Source organism: Bombus pascuorum, chromosome 2, assembly GCF_905332965.1.
Source record: "Bombus pascuorum chromosome 2, iyBomPasc1.1, whole genome shotgun sequence".
In the NCBI taxonomy this organism is placed as follows: Eukaryota; Metazoa; Arthropoda; class Insecta; order Hymenoptera; family Apidae; genus Bombus; species Bombus pascuorum.
This window is the reverse complement of record NC_083489.1, coordinates 4,900,874-4,925,160: the sequence shown is the minus strand read 5'-3', so window position 1 is coordinate 4,925,160 and position 24,287 is coordinate 4,900,874. Positions and strand designations below refer to the sequence as shown.

At 33.8% G+C, this 24,287-nt stretch overlaps 1 protein-coding gene across 1 annotated transcript in view; it reads right to left on the bottom strand.

Annotated features, from left to right (window-relative positions):
• The window catches only part of LOC132916489 (breast cancer anti-estrogen resistance protein 1), a 177,496-nt gene that overhangs the window by 64,274 nt on the left and 88,935 nt on the right, over nt 1-24,287 (bottom strand). The window contains exons 2-3 of the mRNA XM_060976548.1: nt 11,884-12,033; nt 506-655 (exon numbers count right to left, since the gene is read on the bottom strand). Of these exons, the coding sequence (XP_060832531.1) occupies nt 506-655; nt 11,884-12,033 (300 nt within the window). The remainder of the gene's footprint in view (nt 1-505; nt 656-11,883; nt 12,034-24,287) is intronic.

Here is a 24,287-nt window from a genome sequence, read left to right as displayed (position 1 = left end):
ACTTGCTTTTCGATCGAGTTTGGTTAATATTATTCATGGCATAATTAACAATGTAGTCTCCGAGCAGAAAATTCTAGCTATGTTCTATCATATAAAATTTGGTAAAAGAAATTCGTACGTCGATAATGAAACATATGAACGAAAGTGCAATATTAAGTATCAAAGGAAATAATCATTATTATTAACGTATATGTATAATACGCAATAACAATTATCACAAAATTAAATATCAAGCATTCCTATTGCTCAATCGAACTTCTGAACGTCACAAATCACTATATACTCAAAAATTAATACTCATTCGATTAAATCCAATTTCGAGCGTTAATTTCCAATTAATTCTACATCCTGCGAACTCGAATTTCTACCGTTTGATTTATTATACGACGCTAGCGATTTCGCAGAGGAGAATTTTCATAAAATTTCGAGTGCTCGCTACTACATACTACAGAAATTTTTTGTGCCCCATGAATTTAATAATGGTATCGTATAGCAAGTAACTTACCCTGTTCGGTTGAACGTGCCAGCTACGCCGTTTTCCATGCCTCTGTATGCCGTCTTCAGAAATAGTTAGGTCAGGTCTGCTGCCAACCAAACAGCCCCCTGTATCATATTGGCCGACCAGGAGTCTCAATCGATTTCCTGGACAGATGCCCTGAGCAGCAAAAGGAAAAAAGAAACGTATAGCAATAACATCGTACAACCGGCGGCAGTAACAACGGTTTAAAGTAATATCGTCGGACTCGCCAAACTTTGTTGCGGCGTACATCCTCGTTTCAAGAAGATACATTGCCCCATACAACTGAAACATCAGTTGTTAGGGGGAATTTATCGTTCTATGAAACGTTCGGTGTACGCGGCGAATTAAATTTTTATCTCTGACAGTCGGTGTGTTACTTTAAATCACACGACTATTTAGGTGACAGGTCTATTCAGGGCTATTTTCTTTGGAATTCTTTCTAACGAATTGCTTTCTCTTAGCAGACCGACTATTTCATCGTCGTTCCGTCCTACGTATTTATCGTTAGTTGCTTTCTCTTTATATTTGATCTGCGTTCGAAGTAACTCGATCTTCAACGAAACTCCTTTTTAACGTTTGATCGATTCTTTGATCGATAAATCTCTTTCACTAACTTTAACCCTTTACGTCCTAATGATCGTGGAAGATGTTTACGCGATAGGTAATTGAAACAATGCCGAGGCACGTAAAATCAAAATAACAATCAAAGAATAAGACTCGTACAATTTATGACATCGGACGTCTAGAATTATCTACCATGAAAATAACAATTCGAAAATAAAAATCCTATTATTCGGGACGTAATAAACGTTCGAGTGTAACTGGCGTAACGTCTGACTAATTCCTGACTCTATTACACCCTGAAATTCTATACAATTCTTTCGTTAATTCGCTCTAACGAACAATTCTAAACATGCCAATTTGTTGGGCCAACGAGTCAACTTATCAAGCCCAGCAAATTACATTTTCTTCCATTTGACGAACCCATTATCTTTTGAAAAGCGCATTCGCGTGATAAAGCGACGGTCCGTGAAATCGATTTCGTGTATTTGCCAACGATGTTCCGCGAGCCCTGCTTAAACACGAAGCAAGAGGAAACGTAGACAGGAACATTGCCTCGTTGTCGACGATTTCACCACTTTACTCAACGTTCAAAGCGTACCAGAAATACTTGTCGAATCGTCGCCAGGAAACGAAAGGAGATTTCAATTAGCGGCGTGTACGGGCGGTGACGATTCCGTGAAATCGAAACGAAAATAAACGTGTTAGCCTTGCAGCTTTCCATCGTATTACGGAAGGGTCTTGCCTTCGTCACGGCGAACTGGTGGATTTTAGCCCCTTGAGGTCGTATTCAGCTTAGATAAGGGTTCTATATTGGTCGGAGTTCGTTTATTGCTGTAGCGTCGTTGTGTATGTGTTAGTATAGTTAGTACTTGTCCGGTGTTATTGAACGTATAGTAACGATTATATTAGGTTCGACTAAGTGATTGCGGACTTTGTCATTAGGTGGTATTGACAAAAGCCGCAATCACTTAGTTGCCAAACAATAACATGTATATTTATATTCATGTAAATTTATATCTCTATGAACGTAATTGAACAGGCTTAGTCAAATTGATCGAGGCTATTTTTTATTTATTATTCAATCTCGTTGATACTATGAAGATATCTCCTTGATGAAAATACATTTAAAAAACAATATTTGCAAAATTACCATTTTACTTTGCTTTTCATTTTATGAAGTTGATCGATGTTGTTTCTGAACATGCAATTAAAGAAATTAAATGCAGAAAAGAAGAAAATGCAATTAAAGAAATACAAAGTAAACAGACTCGTTCCACCTAGTAGGTTTAATTTTATGGTATAGACCTTGCACTAACCTTCTTTCTGTTACTTTAAAACACTGAAATCTATCTCTTTGTATTCTTTAAAAATATTTTAAGCTGAGGTCACAAAGATTTTCATCCAGATCTCTCAACTGCTTCTCATAAAGATTTCATGTTTTTCGTAAAAACTTTTAGCGATCGTTCGTAAAGATTAAATCGAGTATCCGAAAGAGTCGGATGAGCATTTTTCCAGCATTTTTCAAACACCTTTAGACCGTTCGGACGTTCGATCTGCAATTCGACGAGCAATCGTCAAACGACCAACGAATGCTCGTTCGCGTTTTCGGTTTGCTAAATTCTACTAAAACGTGGAAAGAGCATTCGTTCGCTTGTTCTGAACGTACCTTTAGCGTACTTCAATCCGAATCGGTGATATTTCTCTCTCGTGGAGCAAACGACACGTTTTCGAGGTCTCGTGTCAGCGCCAGCTGTCGAATGTCTGCCTATCTGAGAGTTTCATATTCGAATATGTACGAGAAAGGTGAAACGTAACGTAATCGTAGTCTGGCGACAGTGGAAAATGGGATCGTGAAATCTGAGGGCTGTTGGGGGATTTGGTAGCTAACGGGAAATATGGTCGGAAGTGGATGGAGGTGTTTACTGAAAATGGAAATATACTGGGTTCGGTGAGTAGGGGATTAGCCGAGTAAATGAATGCTGTTGACTGGTAAAGTTTATGCTAATGGATTGGTTTGGTCATTTAGCGGTGTGACTATGTTAAGTCGTGGATTTGCTTAATTGTCATAAGGATATTTGCTCGTTTAGACTGGCTATGTTTTCTTGCCCTATATTCGAGCAGGTAAAACAGGTTTTAGTCGTATAAATATGATTTCATGCGTTGAGAATGATGTCTGGTGGGTTCACAGGAAATGGGTTAGGTTTGTTTGAAAAAGGAAACAGTAATTACCGTCTTTCATAGGTGATAATCTCTTTTTATATTTCTTATATATTTGTTAGGATTCTTTTATCTCTTTCATAATAGTTCATCGCAAAGTTGCAAGCTTCCATTTGATAAATGTGACTTAATTCGTTTAAATATGTGCTCGCGCAGAGAAAGTTTTCACTTAGATGATTGACATAGACAGAGATTATAATGACCGAAGAATTGTATTAAGAAAAGACTTTCTTACGAGAAGATATAAATTCCGTGTGGAATACGATGAAAAAGTTATAACCGCTTTTAGAATTTTTTTACATATAATGTAAAGTCAATTTTAATTAATCCGATATATCTTTTATTCTTCCTCTAAATCTATAAAGATACTAAACTCCGAAAATCCAGATCGTTCAAGCGATAGACGATACAAATACCAATATTAATAAAGATATTTCTCTTGGAAATCCTCACCAAAAATACAGACCTAAAATGTTTGTCATTTAAAGAAAACACGCGTCTCTTTTCATATGCTCAAACGTTGGTTGAAAGTGAAATAAATCGAAATATGAAGAAAAATGAGGAACAAACATTGTTTACGCGTACTATCTGCCTGTAATAAATACAATCGTGAAAAGTCCTTTGTTTTTCGAAACGTTGAATATTAACTGTATATCTGACTACTGAAATTCAGTATTTCATGCAAAATGGAGTTGACCAATTTCACGACCTAATACGTGAAATATTCGCTTGTTCCAAACAAACGGTTTAAACGGTTCAGGGCACGAGGAGTACAAATAGGAGCAAGCGAACGCATATGCAGCAAGTTCGCGTGTACCGGTGACGAACAACAGCGCGTTCATTTTCGAAACACCAAGTCAGTCTGTGTACCTAGCTCTACAAAACTGTTCATTTGTCGTAGCATAGGAGTAGGAGGCCGAAAACGACAATGTGCAGGGACAGAGGCTTGCTCCATTACGGATTCTATTGACTCTCTATCAACGGATAAAATAGAAAACAGCCTATTCCGACCAGAAACTATTCGTACACCCGTTATGTCGCAGGGGCGCATCTGCCGTTAATTTTCGTGCGGACGTGCGAGACAAATCGACTGTGAAGTCAATGACGTGTCTGGTGTTAAGACGACCGAAACCACTTTTGTAACCAACTTTCGGTGCGAATGATCGTGGCCTGGTTTCGTCTCATTAAATGAAACTCGAGGACTCGTAAATCGTATCCTATATCAGCGGAAACCAAATAAATCCAATTGTTCCAATGGCCTGAAGTTTAACAGACGTGATATATATTCAGATTTAAGTAATATTAGGTTGTCCGAAAAGTTTCTTTCGTTTCATTAGGTGATAATAGATGAACAACAATTTCTGTTTTATATTATTTTATTGAATTAGGTGTGATCCATTTCGTTATATTTCTATTATTACGTTCGTGCATAATTCGATAAACTAATATAAAACAAAAAACATTGTGCGTTTATTATTTTCTTATAAAACGAGAGAAACTTTTCGGGTATCCTAATACATTGTCTAACGATAATTTGCTACTTTGCGATGTTTGTGTCTTTTGTCATTATCTTTATAGATTTAGAGGAAGAATAAAAGATATATCGGATTAATTAAAATTGACTTTACATTATATGTAAAAAAAATTCTAAAAGCGATTATAACTTTTTCATCGTATTCCACACGGAATTTATATCTTCTCGTAAGAAAGTCTTTTCTTAATACAATTCTTCGGTCATTATAATCTCTGTCTATGTCAATCATCTAAGTGAAAACTTTCTCTGCGCGAGCACATATTTAAACGAATTAAGTCACATTTATCAAATAGAAGCTTGCAACTTTGCGATGAACTATTATGAAAGAGATAAAAGACTTTTGTCATTTTGTACATACGTATATTTTGAGGCTTGAGGTACGTGTTAAGGTGATTCAAGCAAGACTGATGATCAATTGATATTGGAGAAGCATAAAATAAAACGGTGATTTTTTGTAGTAAATATTTTGGAAATATCTTCGATCATTTGTTAGATTTCAGATAATTCGTAAAAGATGTTGAAGCAATTATAGTGTTCTTGACAGGAAAATTTAACAGAAGATGCAGTTTGTTGAAGATTCAAGCGTAATTCAGTCATCTTGTGTTATATTTATTTTTGAATGAGTTCCACGTAATTTATCCTTATTTTCGCTCTTTAATCGCTACTTAGTCGACTCTTATTAAGACATCGTTAAACTTAATAGTTTCAGTTCTTTAAGTTAAAGACAACGGTCTTAATTGGCTCTCAGTTTCCTGTGCTAATTACTACACGAAGTTTGCAGGCCACAACAACTTTTTATAAAATTCTCAAACGGAAAAAGGAGAAGTAACGCCGAAAACGATTTCATGCCTCATTGTTTAAGATGGATACGATGTTTAAACGAAAGAAATATTGGTAAAAAAATCAGTAACTTCGACAACATCAGTACTTTTGAACATCGTTCACAATTTAATACATCGAAGCTTTTAACCGATCGAACAACACGTTCGTGCGATTACACAACCTATTTTTGGTTCCAACTTCGTTTAAAAGATAATCATAGAAAAAAGCTTCGTTATTGTTAAATATAAAAGTTGCGACGGGGTAAAACACAACGAACGAGATTAACGTACAACTTCGAAACTAAACGTACGAATTACGCTTTACGCAGAAAGTTGATAATTCAGGCAAGTGAAAGTTGAAATTTTATAACTGTTCCACGTTGATGCATTTATCGTGTAACGCAGTGGCTTGTAAATAAAGGATGAGGCAGTCGTGCATCGGGTCGCAGCTGCAGTTACTCGTAACGCGAACGCGAGTAATTTCCTCGTAAACTTGTAGTACATCGGCGTACCCCTGTTTTCCAATTTCCAATTCGAACCACCCCCAACAGTTCCTTTTCAACGAGCACCATATGCGTTATACTGTGCCTTCTGTCTACGTTGAAGGGACCGATATGGCGAATGATAGATTCCACGAGCAAGATGTTGCGAAACAAAATCTCCGCTAGAAGAAGTACAACTGTATACAGAGATGCGTATTAATAAGTAGACTATTAGGAATCTTTATGTATTTAGAGTTAATTTGAAAGTGGAAAATAGCACAGAATGGACACAGTATGAGAGAAATATATGAAATATCCAAAGTATAGTATAAGCTTTGCATAATATTGCATAGTATTTGATATGCAAAACAATTTTCTACCGTGTCCGTACTTTTTTAATTATATTTTCAAAAGTATGAATCTTCGTAAAAATCAGTGATCTACTAATATGTTTTGGAGAAAAATTTGTCTTTCGTGAATCGAGTTAGATGAAATAAATTTTAGAAATAATATGGGAGATAAAATTTACACATTTATCGAACAATTTACCAAATGTCCAGCTGAACAAATTGTAAAGTACAAATTTAATAATAATAATGATAAAAGAAAAGAAATTTTGCGAATGATGCGATAATTAAATATATTATAAAAAATATAAAAGTAAAGAATATGAAGTACAACGAATTAATTTCCAAATTTGAAAACACCACAGCTGTCAGTCAGGAAATAAAAAAATATATAAATATACAATTTTTCGATTAAAAATTTATAAAGTAAAATGTACATACGATTAATTTTTTTATTTAATCGTAGAATACAAAAGTTCATAACATTTATGCTCTATTTTTGGATGATGTACTCTTACGACTAATTAATTAGTTTACTAATTAGATTAGCTGTTATTTGAATTAGATATGTTTGATCGATTTAGTCGATATAGATTATTGATTAAATAACACGCGAGAATATTAGCCGAAAATAAAATATGCAATATTGTGTCATAGAAAGAAAAATCAGAAAACGCTCATCGTACGTATAAAGCGTTATCATTCAAAAACAAATGTGATTCCAATAATCAGAAAGCCATCCTAAGAATGCGCCTTCGTCAAACAAGCTAAACGTCAGCAAGGAATGTACTTACTATACCTACGTTTATGTGCAATGAAACGTAAGAGCACTTCCAAGGATGACCAATGCGTTTTAAAAGCGAAGAATGTGAGTATAACGAATCGACAAGCTTTTAAAGTCAATGTTTGAAAACACCACAGCTGTCAGTCGAACATAAATTATACTGCAATATACCAATATATCAATCGTTTTACTCATAGTTATACTGCTGTTGTTATAGTATTAATCACATTACGTTTCGTTTATGAAGAAAATTTTTACGAAAAATTGTATAAAAGAAATATTAATACAATAAAATATTCGTATTATCAGTCATAGATACTAACGATGCTCGATTTTCTTTTTTCAAAAATAATACAATTAATCAATTTGTCTCTAAAAATAAGTAAATCCATCCATCTATCTACCTACATACAAAATAAACGAATTTATCTCCAAATTTAAAACAGTTCATATACCAACACATAGAGGCAATAACGCGAGACAAAGTTCGTACAACACAAATCATCGATACATTACGTTGTACTACTTATTTTTATGAACTAAATAAATCGCAAAGCCTTGAAAAGTGACCGATCAAATTTCCACGAAAATTTAACTCAAAAAGCTTCCACGAAAAAAATCGCCCTCGAACCTGATCCATCTCTTTCACAAAAAAGAATATGGTTTGATTCGGCGCACAAAGAACTCCAGTCGAACTTCTTTCCTTCTAACAATGTTCCGATAAATCCATCTTGTGACAAGTTACGACCGGTAAGAACCGACCTCGCTTAACCATCATCGTTTCTCCGCATTCCAAGAGCATCTAGCGTGTTGTCCGAACAGACATGACGTGTACTGCTGCTACGATGTAGGGATAGGTTTCAGAATATCATAGATAAGCATGGCAAGAAGATTGCCGTAGGTCGTGGAACCGCCAGACATCGCATCGTTTCGAAATTTTTCGAACAGATGTCGAACGCGGAAACGATTCTAGTTGGATCGCACTTTCGAGCTCGTTCCTACGGCTCTCCTCTCTCTGTCTCTCCTTCTCTCTTTTCTCCTAAAGTTGTAGATGAAGATCTTAGATCAGAGGCTGTAACGGTGCGGCCTAACGTCCCATTTCCGCGATAATAATGCCGTGTCATGTGCTAAGAGAAGAGAAGAGAAAGAAAGGAACAACGTCTTTGTCCAGATAAACGAGTCTAGTCGCATCGAGCTGCATAACTCTTTCATTCCAGATGCGACGTCGTTTATGCGACACTTGCATTGTCGATACATTGACTGTTAGGCTAATTTTATACGCATTTTGTCCTGACACGGAGAGAGAGAGAGGGGGGGGAATAAATTGGAGTATGTTACACCATAGTATTTAACTGTTAAATTATCACATCGTATTCGCGCACCTTTTTCTGCCAATGTTATCTGTCATTTACATTCTTGAGCAGTTTTTGATCCGTGAGGTTCATCTTATTTTAATCGTTTTGGAGAATTTACTAAGAAAAACGCGAGTCGCCGATGACCATCGTGGTAGTCCAGTTATTAATCTGCTCGTTTAACCTGTTAATCTTCAACTATTAAGAGGAGGACGAGTTGACTCGTCGATTGAATTGTCCATCTCTTGAACGTACAAACGTTTTTATTTAGGAATTTCTCATTTTTTTACGTGCTATTTCGTTCGTTTTGAAAATAAATTGTACTATATGCAAGTTTGTAGAGACTGAAACGGATCTAACCGAGATTTATCTTTAAGTAATCCTTTATCTATCTGTCTTTATTGATATTTAACTCTGTAATTGTGTGAAAGCTTCCGATAGGGTACAAGTCGCAAGCCGAAGTGAACGATACTAAATGAAATATATATCACACTTTTAATAGATTTATTTGCTATTAAGAATTATATATGTCTTGATTATAAGCGCCTTGGAACTATAAAACGCTATGATCGATCTAGATCTGAGGAGATATTAAAAGGACCAATATATTGGATTTGTTCAGGATATCGATCTAAAGTACAAGATAAGAATTGACAATAGCTGTTCGTAAAGTTATAGAAAAGTAATCAATTAGTAATTACGCGGTTCTAGAAAATCCTGATCAGAATTGAAAGAGTTTAATATCAAACTTAATACGAGAAGTCAGAATGCAAAAAGTCTGTTCACTATCTGTATTTGACTTACAATTCGTTGAAACATTTAATAACTAAATAGATAAAACAGAAATTCAATTTACGTATACGTAATCAACCAGATCACTGTTATTGAATATATAATTCCTTTGTAGCGTAACATTTGAAACGAGATGCACGATAACTCTCAACGATTTTAATAATTTCCTAACAACTTATTTCCTATTAACACTCACCTAACTTCTTTTAAGTGTTTCGATGCTTATAAATTTTCTTTCTTTTTTTATTATTTAATTTGTACTTTCCTAACAACTTATTCCCTATTAACACTCACCTAACTTCTTTTAAGTGTTTCCACGCTTATAAATTTTCTTTCTTTTTTTATTATTTAATTTGTACTTTCCTAACAAGTTATTCCCTATTAACACTCATCTAACTTCTTTTAAGTGTTTCCACGCTTATAAATTTTCTTTCTTTTTTTATTATTTAATTTGTACTTTCCTAACAATTTATTTCCTATTATCACTCACCTAACTTCTTTTAAGTGTTTCGACGCTTATAAATTTTCTTTCTTTTTTTATTATTTAATTTGTACTTTCCTAACAACTTATTCCCTATTAACACTCACCTAACTTCTTTTAAGTGTTTCCATGCTTATAAATTTTCTTTCTTTTTTTATTATTTAATTTGTACTTTCCTAACAACTTATTCCCTATTAACACTCACCTAACTTCTTTTAAGTGTTTCCACGCTTATAAATTTTCTTTCTTTTTTTATTATTTAATTTGTACTTTACAATTTGTCCAGCTGAGCATTTGGTAAAGCTTATAAATTATACATATCCTTTATAAACGATATATATATTTTATTATCATGGAGTGTATACATTTAAAATTAGATATCGCGTGGAAATTAAGTATCCACAACGTATCGTGAATGACGTTGCGTCGCCTGATATATCATCGGTGAATGCAAAGAGAATAAATAATATTCTGATGGCGCCCATACGCTGGCTTGTGTGTTTCTTGTCTAGAACAGCTGATAAAGTCTGTCGGACATTGATAGAGCCACCGAGAGGCTTTCACGAGCGAACACATGTGATCTCGATGAACGCGGACGTTTACGTAAGTGGCTGTTCGATCGTCAACTAGGGCAATTGCGAAATCTTTTAAGGATCAGAGTGGGAAGCTGGTTAAAGAGAGCTTCGATGATGGACGATGGTTGAAGCTTTCTATTTAGCTATATGAGAATGTATGCTGGCTATTGTATGCAGATAGAGACCTAGGCAAATGTGGAACTTTGATGCTGGATCGATTGACAAAGAGTTGTTTTACCGAATAGCATGCTGGGAAACTCGTAGGCAAAATGATAATCGAAGATTAATTAAAGATGAAATGATAATTAACTTGAAGATTTCAAGAGACGCGTGGGAATCGTTTACAAGTGAAACGTTCGCTTCTGAAAATCGATGTGTAAAAGACTCTTTTTTAGATTACAATTTCTTTCTATACCTTTCAAATTAGTTTTGATAATTTCGCGATATATCTCTGTTCTTGGTTCTAAATTGAAAATTAAAAACCATTAAAAAGAATAGCTTGAAACGTATAGAGAGTCACCTTTCGTGATTTCTTATCTAAGAATTTAAGAAATCTTCAAAAAATATCCTATAGCTATGTATCAAACTCTGAAAAACCAAACTGATTAACCGTATATTTTGTTTGTATTATATTGCACACATCGATCTTTTCGAAAAACTAATGTATTTCTTCTACGAATTTATTTATCGCACTAGCTTGTAGATGATATAAAAAATTATAAACTGCAAGGTAATCAAAAAATGTTTTCAATATTATTACGAGCAGTTTTTACAAGACAAAAATATCGAATATTCTAATAATTAATCCAATCCAGAAACACCTTCTTTATTAGGTTGTCCGAAAAGTTTCTTTCCTTTAATGAGGCAATAACAGACGCACGACATTTTTTGTTTTATATTATTTTGTCGAATTACGTACGATCCATTTTGTTTAGTTGAGATAAACACCGCGACGTTTCACAGACTTGGTTTCACCTTTGTACGAAGGTGCATTGTTGTAAAAAACACGTTTGCTGAAGAAAGACACTTTCCGGACAACCTAATTGTTCCATAACAACTTAATCTCTGTGACACATAATATTCATAAAAAAAAGCAATTTCATATAGCATCAAAGATCCAACACACCCTCGCAAGAATTCTTCTTTTATAATCAAACCGTAACGTCAACGTATAGTATTTAAAGATTTATCCAAAATCTTAATGAACTTCCATTTCTCTAAGGAATTTCGCGTTATACGAGGTAATTACACGGTTAATTAATTAATAACACTAAGTTATTTACGCAACGAGACTCGACTGTAAGACTAGTACCGCCGTATTTCTTTACATAAAATACCGTAGCCGAGTAAAATATAATCAGCTTCTTGTTGAAAAGTAAAAAAGATGGAAAGTTCCGTTAAAGAAGGTAATTACCTGTCTACCTCGCAGAGCGCACAGCCACCATCCCTCGAGGCCAGCGGTGTTTTGTTCCAGGACAGTAAGAACATCGCCCTTTCGAAAAGCAAGCTCGTCCGGAGCTTCCGCGATATTGTCGTACAGGGCACGCGCTTTCACACATTTTTGCTGCAACAGAAATACAAAATTTATGCACTACCGTTCATACTGCAAATCTTCATAGTCGAGAGTTATTATTATTATTATAACTCTATATTATTATTATCATTATTATTATTATTATTATTATTATTATTATGTTACTTATATCGTGTTGACCGAAAAATTTCATCGTCAGATAATTGAAAGACATACACACCCGCTAGAAAGTATTGAGGTTTATTTCTTTTTTTTTTTTAATTTATTTTTAGTAAGGTTTAATGCAAATCATGAACTTGAAATTCTATGTATTTAACGGGATAAATTTTGATAAATTGGGATTTAATTCATTTCGAACATCAAGTTAAGTTAAATCAAGTTACTTCAGTTTTCTCAGTCCTGAAAAGCAAATATACATAGTTGTTCTGAGACTTTTGAGCAAGGAACGTATGCATATTTGAATCGTCAAATCGTAGCCTATAAAAAAATGATGTGATCCTACTGAAGAAATTGTCTGTTGTCGAACATTTGATCGATTGGTTGTTCTACAGTAAAGTGTATTTTATATGAGTTATATATAAAGTTTGTAACGAAGACAGGTTTCGTATCTTCCCTTAAAGACGTGATACGTAAATTGTATAGACTTTTGCTGAACTCTTTGACGATAAAAATGCTTGATCCTTCGAATGAGGCTGTATATAGAAACACTGGAAGAATATCTTAACCTTTCACGTTCGACGTTGTACATACGAAATACTGTACTTTAACAAATTACTAACTAATTAAGTAATAAACGTTTTCATTTTAATCCTGATTTTAATGCACTACATATTTTTCGCTGAAGCGTCAGAAGAACTACGTTTCTATCATTAATAACAGATCAAAAAGGAACTTCTACAGAGTTCAAATAATCGTCGGTAAGAATTAATAGCAACAGTGGAACATTCAAGTGTAACAAAAAAAAAAAAAAAAAAAAAAAAAAGAAATATGCCAAATATATAGAAGATAATCAGAAATATATAATAATAAATTAGAGATTGATTGATAAAAATTTCAGATAAAACGATCGATCTAATTTTTTTTTTTTTTTTTGAAAGAATAAAAGCAACGCAAACTTGCCTATCAACATTCACAGAATTAGCGACCAACAAGCCACGTTTCCTCTCAGAGATTGCAGGCACGTACAAAGCGAGATCGTCCTTCTAATCAATTGAATCCCATAAAATCCTAGCCGTTTCTGCAGCTCGAGCGGCTATTTTGGGAAGCAAAATGTCGCTACGAGATAGAACGAACGTTTCAAACGAAACGGAGGCAAACAATGAACGTGGCTCGCTTACGAGGAAAACCGCCGCCTCGTGTTTCACTGAGGCTTCAAGTGAGTTCAATTAAAGTGCCTCCGTGCTATGACAACGGGATCCTCGCCATCCATTTTTCAGGGCAAACAATGATGTCATGCCGCGACTTTGACGAATGTCGCCGAGGAAACGTGGCGCCTTGATGATCTTAGCCTAAATTAACGAGAGCGTCACACTATCGACGTGGTTGAACCGTGAACGACCCCGTTTCCTCATCAATGAAAAAGATACGTTTTTTACGTACCATGTGTTCTATCAAATGTTTATTGTTCTTCGTCCAGCACATTGTGTATAGCTCATTCGCGATATTTAAGTAGCTTTATAATTTTATGAAAATAGGAATCGGAGATTTGTAACGGTAAACGTGTAAATAAGGAAACATTTGTTCATGGGATTCAGCTAGGTACATTACGAAACGATTTTTAATTAAAAGTTTCAGAATGGCCAACAGATTTTTATTTCGAACAGTAACTACAAATTAAATTAAATTGTATTTTTGGTATAAAAGCTTGTATTTATTTATACGTTTGCCATTGGACGATAGATTTTATAAAATGGGAATAAGTTAAAACAGGTAAAAATTGTTCAACTGTATTTCGAAATTTTTTGGCTCTGAATATAGAACACTACCTTTATCGGTGGAAAGGTTGGTTTTGTAAAATTACAAAATTTAGAATGGAATAGAGTTGCTCGATCATACCACGAAATTTTGTTTCAGATATGCAAATCTATCGACATTTTTACATACGGATGAATGAGAAAGTGCAAAAAAACTTTAAAACGAATGAGGATACTTCAGTTACACATGCAATGAAATTTCTTGCTTTATGTAATTATATTCCAACGCAATATGATTTTTTTCCATTTATTCTCTGCTTTTATTTATTTTACGTTTTGTTGCTTAACGTACGTGAAACATCACTGGTAAGCTCAAGTGATTATAATTAGTCGGTTAAATATTAAGAAACAATTTATTGCCAATGATGCGAGTAACGAGTAATTGCTATGACAAAAAATTGTGTAACCTATCGTTATTACGATTCAATGAAGAATTTAATAAACTGCTAATTATACGGTAAAACATGGAATTTACAAATTGCTGTTTCTACAAAGTAATTGGATACTATCGTGTGGCAGATAAATTAATGATACGATAACGATGTGTTATAGGGAAAAATGAGCATTAAAAGCTTCAACTTTTTACGATTATCTACGTCTGCCTTTGACAACTTTTGAAACAGCAATTGAATAATGGAAGCTGAATGACAGTTTGTCGGAATGATCAAAGTTCCTTTCAACTGAATTATCGGAGACCGTTGGAACGTTTTCAAAGCTTAATCCTCAATTATCTTGAAACATTCTCGGTTCTAGTTGAGAAAGCAACCTATGACATTTTAATGTTCAAATAATTCGATGCTTTTCTGGCTATATAAAATTGAAGAAAAAAGACTTTAATTTTTCATAATTGAAATAATAAAGATTCGAGTATTTATCTCCATATAATGTAAATCAAATTTTTAGAAATAAAATGAGACAAATTAAATAAAAATATAGCTACGACATATAAAAACTATTTTCCATCGTTTAAATTTATATTTCTTCCTCTTTATCAACGAATACTTTGCTCGAAGAAATTCAATTCAGAGAATTTCATTACGAAACAACAATGCAATCATTCGACTGTAATTCGCCAATTCTTCAAGACGCTACCTTTTATCTTCAACAAGAGAAGTAAAAGTAAAATCCATTAATTATTGCCCGTTCTTAATTACTGCATTCTGCAGCGTACTCTTAGAGGTATGCCGATAATTAGCCCGCAGTTTCGTCACCTCGATTAATCATGAATTAAACGATGACATTTCCGCAATGTAGATCGTGCGAGCCACGAAGACGATCGAAAGCGTAGCCAAAGGTTTTAATCAAGAAGTAATTAGTAGAAACCGCTACGTGAGTAACTGCCATGCACGAGTGATCAAACGTGATTGGAAATTAATCTCGAATTAGAGAAATTAATTTCCCTTCTAATTCAGCTTTAAATGTCTCTTGATCGGCCACTTTGACATTCAATTACGAAACTCTAAGATTTACACCGATATTTATGTATTGGATGTCGCTATCATATTTATTGCTTTATCGTGATATAACTTCAAAATCATCTCGAGTTTGTTGAATTATTCCACACCTTATATATGTACAGTAGCGGACAAAAGTTTAAGACGAAATGGAAGAAATAAATAATTGATTTACTTTCCATAAAAAATATAAATACAGTGTTCTACATTTGGTATTAACTAATTGTACATTTGTTTATACACTTAGAAAAAAAATTTCATTTTGATATTTTGCTCAGTAGCGAAGTTACAAAAAAAGGAACGAAATCTGTATAATATTTCGTCGGTCAAAAGTTTAAGACTATACAAAAAATATTAATTTTTGGTTAAAAAATATGCACAATTTTTGTTTAAATTCAATATTTTGTCCAATATCCGTTATTTCTTATCACTTCGGTACATCTTCTTGGCATTGAATCTATTAATTTTTTACATTGATCTACCGTAATATTACTCCAAGCTGTTTCAATCGTAGAGTAAAGTTCATTCAAATTTTTCGGTTTATAACCTTGTACTGTCTTTTTTATGATGCTCCACAAGTTCTCGATTGGATTAATATCTGGTGATTGGGACGGCCACGGCAGCACGGTGATATTTTCTTCTTGAAAAAACTGTTTCACAACCCGAGCCGTGTGCTTCGGATCATTATCATTTTGAAAAATAAAATCATCACTCATATTGTTGCGTGCAAAAGGTAACATTGTGTTCTTGAGTATGTCCTTGTATTGAAAACGGTGAGTTCTAGAAATCGAAAGAAATGACTTGCATTTGCTAAAGCTCATAAGCATTGGACGAGTAAATATTGGCAAAAGGTATTGTTTTCGGACTAATCGAAGTTCAGTCGCGTTTCTTCCGACGGGATAGGGTATGTTAGACGTCGAATTAACAAAACTTTGAAAACACAGTGCGTTTTAAAAACTCTTAAACATGGTGGTGGCAACGTTATGGTGTGGGCGTGTTTTTCTCGAAGCGGCCCTGGTCCGATATGTCGTATCAATGGAATTATGGACCGTTTTCAATACAAGGACATACTCAAGAACACAATGTTACCTTTTGCACGCAACAATATGAGTGATGATTTTATTTTTCAAAATGATAATGATCCGAAGCACACGGCTCGGGTTGTGAAACAGTTTTTTCAAGAAGAAAATATCACCGTGCTGCCGTGGCCGTCGCAATCACCAGACATTAACCCAATCGAGAATTTGTGAAGCATCATAAAAAAGACAGTACAAGGTTATAAACCGAAAAATTTAAATGAACTTTACTCTACGATTGAAACAGCCTGGAATAATATTACGGTAGATTAATATAAAAAATTAATAGATTCTATGCCAAGAAGATGTACCGAAGGGATAAGAAATAACGGATATTGAACAAAATATTGAATTTAAACAAAAATTGTGTATATTTTTTAACCAAAAATTAATATTTTTTGTATAGTCTTAAACTTTTGACCGACGAAATATTATACAGATTTCGTTCCTTTTTTATAACTTAGCTATTGAGCAAAATATCAAAATGAAATTTTTTTTGTAAGTGTATAAACAAATGCCTAATTAGTTAATACCAAATGTAGAACACTGTATTTATATTTTTTATGGAAAGTAAATCAATTATTTATTTCTTCCATTTCGTCTTAAACTTTTGTCCGCTACTGTATATGTGATTCTTTTAAATTTATCTTTAGATAAAATTGAAATTATTACTTTAGCTGAAATAAATTTCATTGTTGAAGATATATCTTCCAGGTACACTAACATAACATAGAGATTAGCTATGAGTTTGTTAACTCTTTTTAAAACTCGTTTTAAAATCTACTAAATATTTTAAGGAAACTAAAACGCTAGTAACTCACTATAAGAGAGCTATCAAGGAAGTATGTAATAAAAAATCTCAATTTTGAATTTTTAAATGAAACATAATTGCTTCGGTAAATCTCATCGTCAAAAAATATTAATTTCGCGAGTGTATTTCATTCATCCATGAAATTTAAGACAAGTAAATTTTATTTTAAACCGTGCACAAATACATTACGCTATGGCATTAAGAACTGATCTTTAAATCTTTCTTCAATGTTCCAGAATCATTAAGCGTTACGAAAAACAAATATACTCAGTCACTAAGTACTTTCCATACATCAACCGATAATGATATTAATATTCTCCTACATACATCATCTAAAACCAGGCTAACGATTCAATGACTCAATTTCATCTACTATCCCCTACATTATCAATGTCCAACGCAACAAGTGACATATGACGTCCAAGTAATTGAAATTCCACTTTCACATACTCTAAAACTTTCTCTGTTAATTAATATCCTGGCGAATATTTCAAGTTCACTGTAGCCAGCGTATGATCCACACATCGATCCTATTTTAAGGAGGATCGAGCCGTGGCGAACCCGACGTTAAGTCGTCGAAGAATGCAGTTTAGTCCCATAAAAGGATGCTGGGCTGCCAACGCGTGTCAGGCTAGTCTGGCAGGTACACGCAGGTACTCACGACCTTTCGAACTGACAGCTTTCGGTTCTCAACGGTTAAAACGATACAAACCGGGTCATCGAGCGACTTCCGCAATACGAATAATTATATGCGACGAGCGAGCACAATTAGACCTTCGAAGTATTTTCGCTAGTAAAGTACTTTCGAAGTAATAAATTTAGTATTCTATTTTACAAATAATTTTTATAATCTTGTAAGTTACGAGTTAATAATTGAGGGAAAGGGATTAAGAAATACTTTTTAAATGAGTCGCTTCTAAATACTTTTGAAAGTTTTTCCTGCGCTTAAGCACGCCGTTATCTTCTTTGTCTTTAATTTTCTTTGAAAAGTCTTCTTCATTATATACCATTGTCAGTTTTATATTAATTTTGCGAGCAAACTATACTTCATCTTCAAAATAATTGAAATCTCCTTATCGTTTTTCCATCTGATAAATACTATTCCAGATATTCCAAATGTTTGAAGAGTAAATTTTCCATTATATGCGAAAATTGTATAGGTTGTGAAATTTCACTGTCGATTCTGTTTATCACATTCTTCGATATTTCAACCCTTCGATCGTTCGAGCTTTCCCTGTACGGAAAACAAAATGTCAAATAATATGATTAAAAACAAACAAAAACGGGTATAGAATATTCGAGATAAATTCGCCAATAATTGTATGTATAGTTTTTATTCGAAAATATAAAGGCATTTTTAAAACGAAATGAACTGTTGGTCAACTGCAACATCATTCGAGGTATTTGTTACATCCGGAAATTAGCATTGTTGGAAGCGGAAATGAAGTTGATGGAATTGTTAATGTTATTTGATTGTTTGAGCGGTAGCGTGAAATTAATGGTTTCGTGTAATTACATTTGAGATCTTTGTTCCGTGAACCATAGTGCGCTTATGACATCATTGCAATGGAATATTCCTTACGGGGATTCACGTTAACCCCCTTGGTAAGTGGGACTCTAACTTGACGGAGATAAGTGTAATTGGTGTAATTTAAGGTGCACGCTTAAAACGTTTCTCTCCTTTGTTATGCCAGGTCAGTTTGTGGCTATACTTTCAACGAAGTCCCTCGTGATTGCTACGTTTACGTTAATTAAAAACAAGATATTATCTTGATATGATCTTTGCTGGTTCATTGACATCGTTTGGGAATTTCGAGAGAGGAATGAAGAGAATCACGTGATAAAAAGTTGTTAAGTATTGTTTAAAAGTATCTTATTAATTAATACGATTTAACGTGATATTCGGTTAATTAACAATCTCAATATATTCTGCGTCGTTCGTTTTTTAATAAAAAGAACAAATTACGGATTTTAAAACGCGTGGATATATTTTTGCGTTACAAATACTTTTTAATGATCAAGTTTTGCACGTATGAAAAGCTAACAAACGAGAATACATACATATGAGAAAATTGGAAAATAGCTGTACACGCAAGTAACATGCGAAAGAATCCAATTTTAAAAATAATTCTTTAAACGTGCTTCACGCGCACAAACAAGTAAAAAGAGAAAAAATATCGAGTTTTGTCGCTCTATAGGTGGAATTTTATTTATGACCTCTGGAACTCCTCGCATTGATATGAAACGTAGAAATCAATAATCGCAATGGACAGATTGCTTCGTATCAGTGAAACGCAGTAGTATATCATAATAGTAGCAGACAGACTGACCAACTCTATGTATTTATAAAAGATCTAAATACGTAAAAATATACAAAATTTTCAAAGTACAATTTTTCTTATAACATTCAGAGACCGAGACAATTCTCTGCTTATCGTTACCAGAGACTCTACTTGTTTATTTGTTTATAAAAATATGAATTCCACAAGATTTGAGAATTTGATTTCGAACAGACGAATAAAACAAGATTTAAAAAATATATATGCGTAAAATAAATACGTTATTTTTAATAACTGCAACTTACTAATCCCTTAACTAATAACTTAAAATAAACAATAAAAATTAAAGAGTGTAATAAATACGTTATCTTCGATTCAGATGACACGCAAAGAAAAAAAAACTAGAATTTACAGCAACATCCCACTTTCCGCGCACAAAGAATTACAATCAGAAACTGCAAGCTTCAATCAACTTCAGGTACTGCACAAACTACATAGAGGCAGTGACGCGACAGACGAAAGTTCGTCAGTTCCATTAACGGCATGGCGCGTGTTCCGGCGTTGGCGGAGCATTAACCCGAAATAATCCCAGCGAATCACGTCGATCGGACGATGTAATTCGATTAAAATCCGCCCCATAGCGAGCGGCCCCCTATGCAGCATCATTGTATCTTCATAATGCAGCCTTTGTTAGCGAGCATACCTGTACCGACACGGATGCACCTGCGCAAACATTTTCACGCGAGTCCTCGTGATAGCATCCACGACTGAATCCGTGCTCTTGTGTTTCAAACGCACGCTCTTATGCATACTAATGTTTACGATCAAATCAAATCAATCAAAAATTGTGCAAAATAATTTTATCAATTTATAGTAACAAATGAGGAAATGCTTCTAAAATGTAGTATGTGAGTTAATAATAAATTGATGAGTAAAACGTATGTTTGCTATCTTGTTGAATTAGCTGATCATAAGGTGAAGGATCATGATTATGAACTTTTTTTTTTTTTATTTTATTTTGGTTATTTTACAATTTGTCCTTATGGACATTTGGTAAAGTGTTATATCTTGTTGGTGAAGAAAAAAAAATAAAAAATAAATATAGCATGTGGGCGGCTACCCCCAGCGGGGTGCCAGCTTCGTTTTTTCTAAGTTATATCTTTTATGTTGATTATGAACTTGACCATTTACCGATAACATACCGAGTAACTGATGTAGTTAATACATCAGTGTATTGAGTTTGAAGAAACCAATAATCAAGGGAAAATAAAATCAACGATAATATTTAATACGAAGACTAAAGAGAGAACACCCCACTGACCTTGCTAAAGAAATAAAATAGTCAAACTCGAAGATGGTATCCCTCTGGGGGTAGCCATGCACATGTTATTTAACAATTAAATTAGACAAATTTACCAAATGTCCAGCTGGACAAATTGTAAAGTACAAATTAAATAATAAAAAAAATATTTAGTACTATACGATAACGATAACATTTTAAGACTTCCACAAGCCAGATTGTCACGCTTAATAATATTAATCGTCACAAGGCTGATCAAAGCTTTCAGGTGGAAGCCGTGTCCAAACGGAATTTCTTTTGCAGCTAGTTTCTTCAAGGTCTAAAACCACGCAATGAAAACTTCTTTTTTCAGACCTTAAAGAAGCTACCTGCGACGCTAACGAAACGTCGGGAAGGAATTCCAGTTGGACACGTCTTCTACCCGAAAGCCTCGCATTGCGTTCCGCACAACCATTCAATGACCATTCAATTCATGCTAAATATCCAAAAGGTATCCTAAAATCCTAATGCTTATAACCATCAGCATATACGTATATACGGATGAACGTGCACATGACGATGTATCGTTCGCTTGTATTATTGCTACATCGTTCTAACTGTTGTAGATTGCAACGTGTTATTCCAAACACGAGATCGTCTTCCCTAACATTCCCATTAGGGGGACCACGGCCACGTCCTCCCAACGACCATTGTGCGATGGCTCCTGGACAATCTCCATGCGAAGGATGAAATTATTCGCTGCTCCATGGCGGCTGGTATGCGTCCAGGAAAATGGTTTAACCCCTCGGAAGGTCGTGTGAGCAAACACACAGTGCTTCGAAAAATCCTACTAGTTGGAATTTTCTGTGTCTTTAGACGTTGAATCGTATGGATTAAGTATGCAAGATAGTCGTCATTCTTTACGTTCGTTTCGCTAATATCGCTTGATGAATGAAATTTTAATGGAGTTGTTTGATTCTGGGAAAATTAAACGAAGTTGGTGGATAAAGAACAGAGACAAAGATAGATCATGACTTTTTTTTACGGTAGTAAGTAAATTGCGAATAATTAGCTAGATATGTTAATCATTTGTCTCTTTACAATTTGTAATTTAAGCTGCAGAGATAATAGTTTTGTCAATGTTACGAAGTTTAAATTGGTGTCTCTCGTGTATTAAAATTAATTTATCTATGTCAAAGAAGCTTGTTATACTGTACATGATGTAGAAGTATAATGAAACTTGTATTGACAGCAGCATATTGCATCAATGTTTCCTGAAGCTCTTGTAGTCCTTGCGAGCTCAATATGTCTACTCTTCAGAATGTTACCAATTTCGGATAATATATTAAAAGAGACGTTCCATCGTAATACAGTCTCAAATTTATATGCAACGCTTTGCAATTATATTTTGCAAAAATATTTTGTTGTACTTCGTACCAATAATAAGATACTGCATGAAACGTTGAAATAAGCGTGAACTATGCTCTAATACAAAATGTATGCATTGTGCAAAATATACAGCATAAAAATCGATTTTTGTAATTGTTACAGTAACGGAATATATTTAATTATTTTCAATATTGTCTGTCGAGATGAAACCAATCTTCTAATGGGATAATCAAAGTTTGTCCTACTCGTTATGAAACAAAAATATTATATTAGAAATTGACATTGAAAAATGATCATTATATTGGATGAAAAACCAGCGATTTATTTAAATGATATTCTAGTCCGTAAATGAATATTCCAAGTAGAACTCTTCATCAACGTAGATTCATCCATGTATTATCTCTTTCTTCTTATTTCACTTCATACTTTTCGTTAAAATTTTCGCTATAGTCTATAGATATAGCTCCGAGTTATAGTTGCTAGTTGAACTGCACCAGAATTCAATCAAGGAAATTTAATTAAATGTCGAAACGAATGTAAAGGGTAGGAAAGGCAGAAAACGATAGCACAATTTTTGTAATAAATGGACGCAGAATATTGAAGAAATATTAGGTTGTTCTTGAAAATTACGACGAACAATATAAATTATTCCATGGGCAGAATTAAAAATATGAATATTAACGAATTAAGCGAAATGGGTTTGAAGGGAAGTCTTCTTTTTTGCCCCATGTCCTGAATTCTGATTTATTAGGTCCTTAGTATATTTGCAAAGAATTCTTTCCAACTGGAAGAACAATGCGATGAAATTATACGAGGAAACAGAAAATCTTATGTTTAATTACTTTGTGTCTTCGCTATTCTAACTATGCTATTTTAACATAAATTTTGAAAATAGACACTCTCGTATCTGAGTGTTAATTTAACACGTTCTTATCAAAAGAACCAACATTAGCAATTTATAGAACTCTATAAAATTAGACGAACGAGGTCATCTGAGAGATACCAGACGTTTTCTTCAAATAGCTCTATTTTATTAACAGAATGGAAGTCTCACAACAAACGATTCGAACAAATAATTAAACTTTGGTACTTTATCACAGCCTATTTACATTTGGACTACTCGTGTTCTACTTCACTCTTCGTGTATTTAGCTGTGATTAATAATAGAACTTATTCAGTATTTAGTAACAAACATTCGATGATTACTCTTCGATGATACTCTTTTAATTCGAAGTTTATTTAACCGTTGTTACTTAGTAAGTATATTAAATCTAAATTACTAAAGGGTACACAAAATTATAATTTAAAGGTAAAATTAATCAGACAGAGAGGGTATAAACAGCTCTTAAAATGCAGGCAAACATTTTTGATAGAATAAAATATACAAGACGTGTGTACCACATCGATAATTCTTGCAATAAGTAATTCATTACGTTTTAATAAACCTCAATATATAGCAGGACCGTAATTCAAGTCTTGTTATATGCCTAAGATATGCTGTATACTAACTTTTTATTAAATACGTATATATTCGCAATATCTCATAATTAAAAATAAAATATCTTATAATTTCTACATAGATTGATTTTCACATTGATTGGAAATTTTACGACGATCGTAACAATCGAGTTTCGTTACAGCGTGAAAAAAATTTCAAAATGTTTCATATAGCGCATACGATATGCACATAAAAGTTTTCTATAATAACTGTTCAAATATTTCACGAGCCAAAGTATCGTCGAGCCGGAAATATATTCAAAGCGACTCAAAACGTTTCACAGAGTGCCCATAGAACGTTGCGTGGATGACGAGGTAAATATTAGGATCGAAAAGTTTAATAAACCGATCCATTTAATGGACTACGCACCTGACTAAGTCCATGCAAAACGTCCAACACCGATGGAATTTAATATCCGCGAGGAGGCAGCCACTGAAATTCCAGATCGATGAGAAGGGCTATATTTTCCAATTGATCTACATTCCGATCGCTCTCTGAACAAATATTTATGCGACCAGAATACGT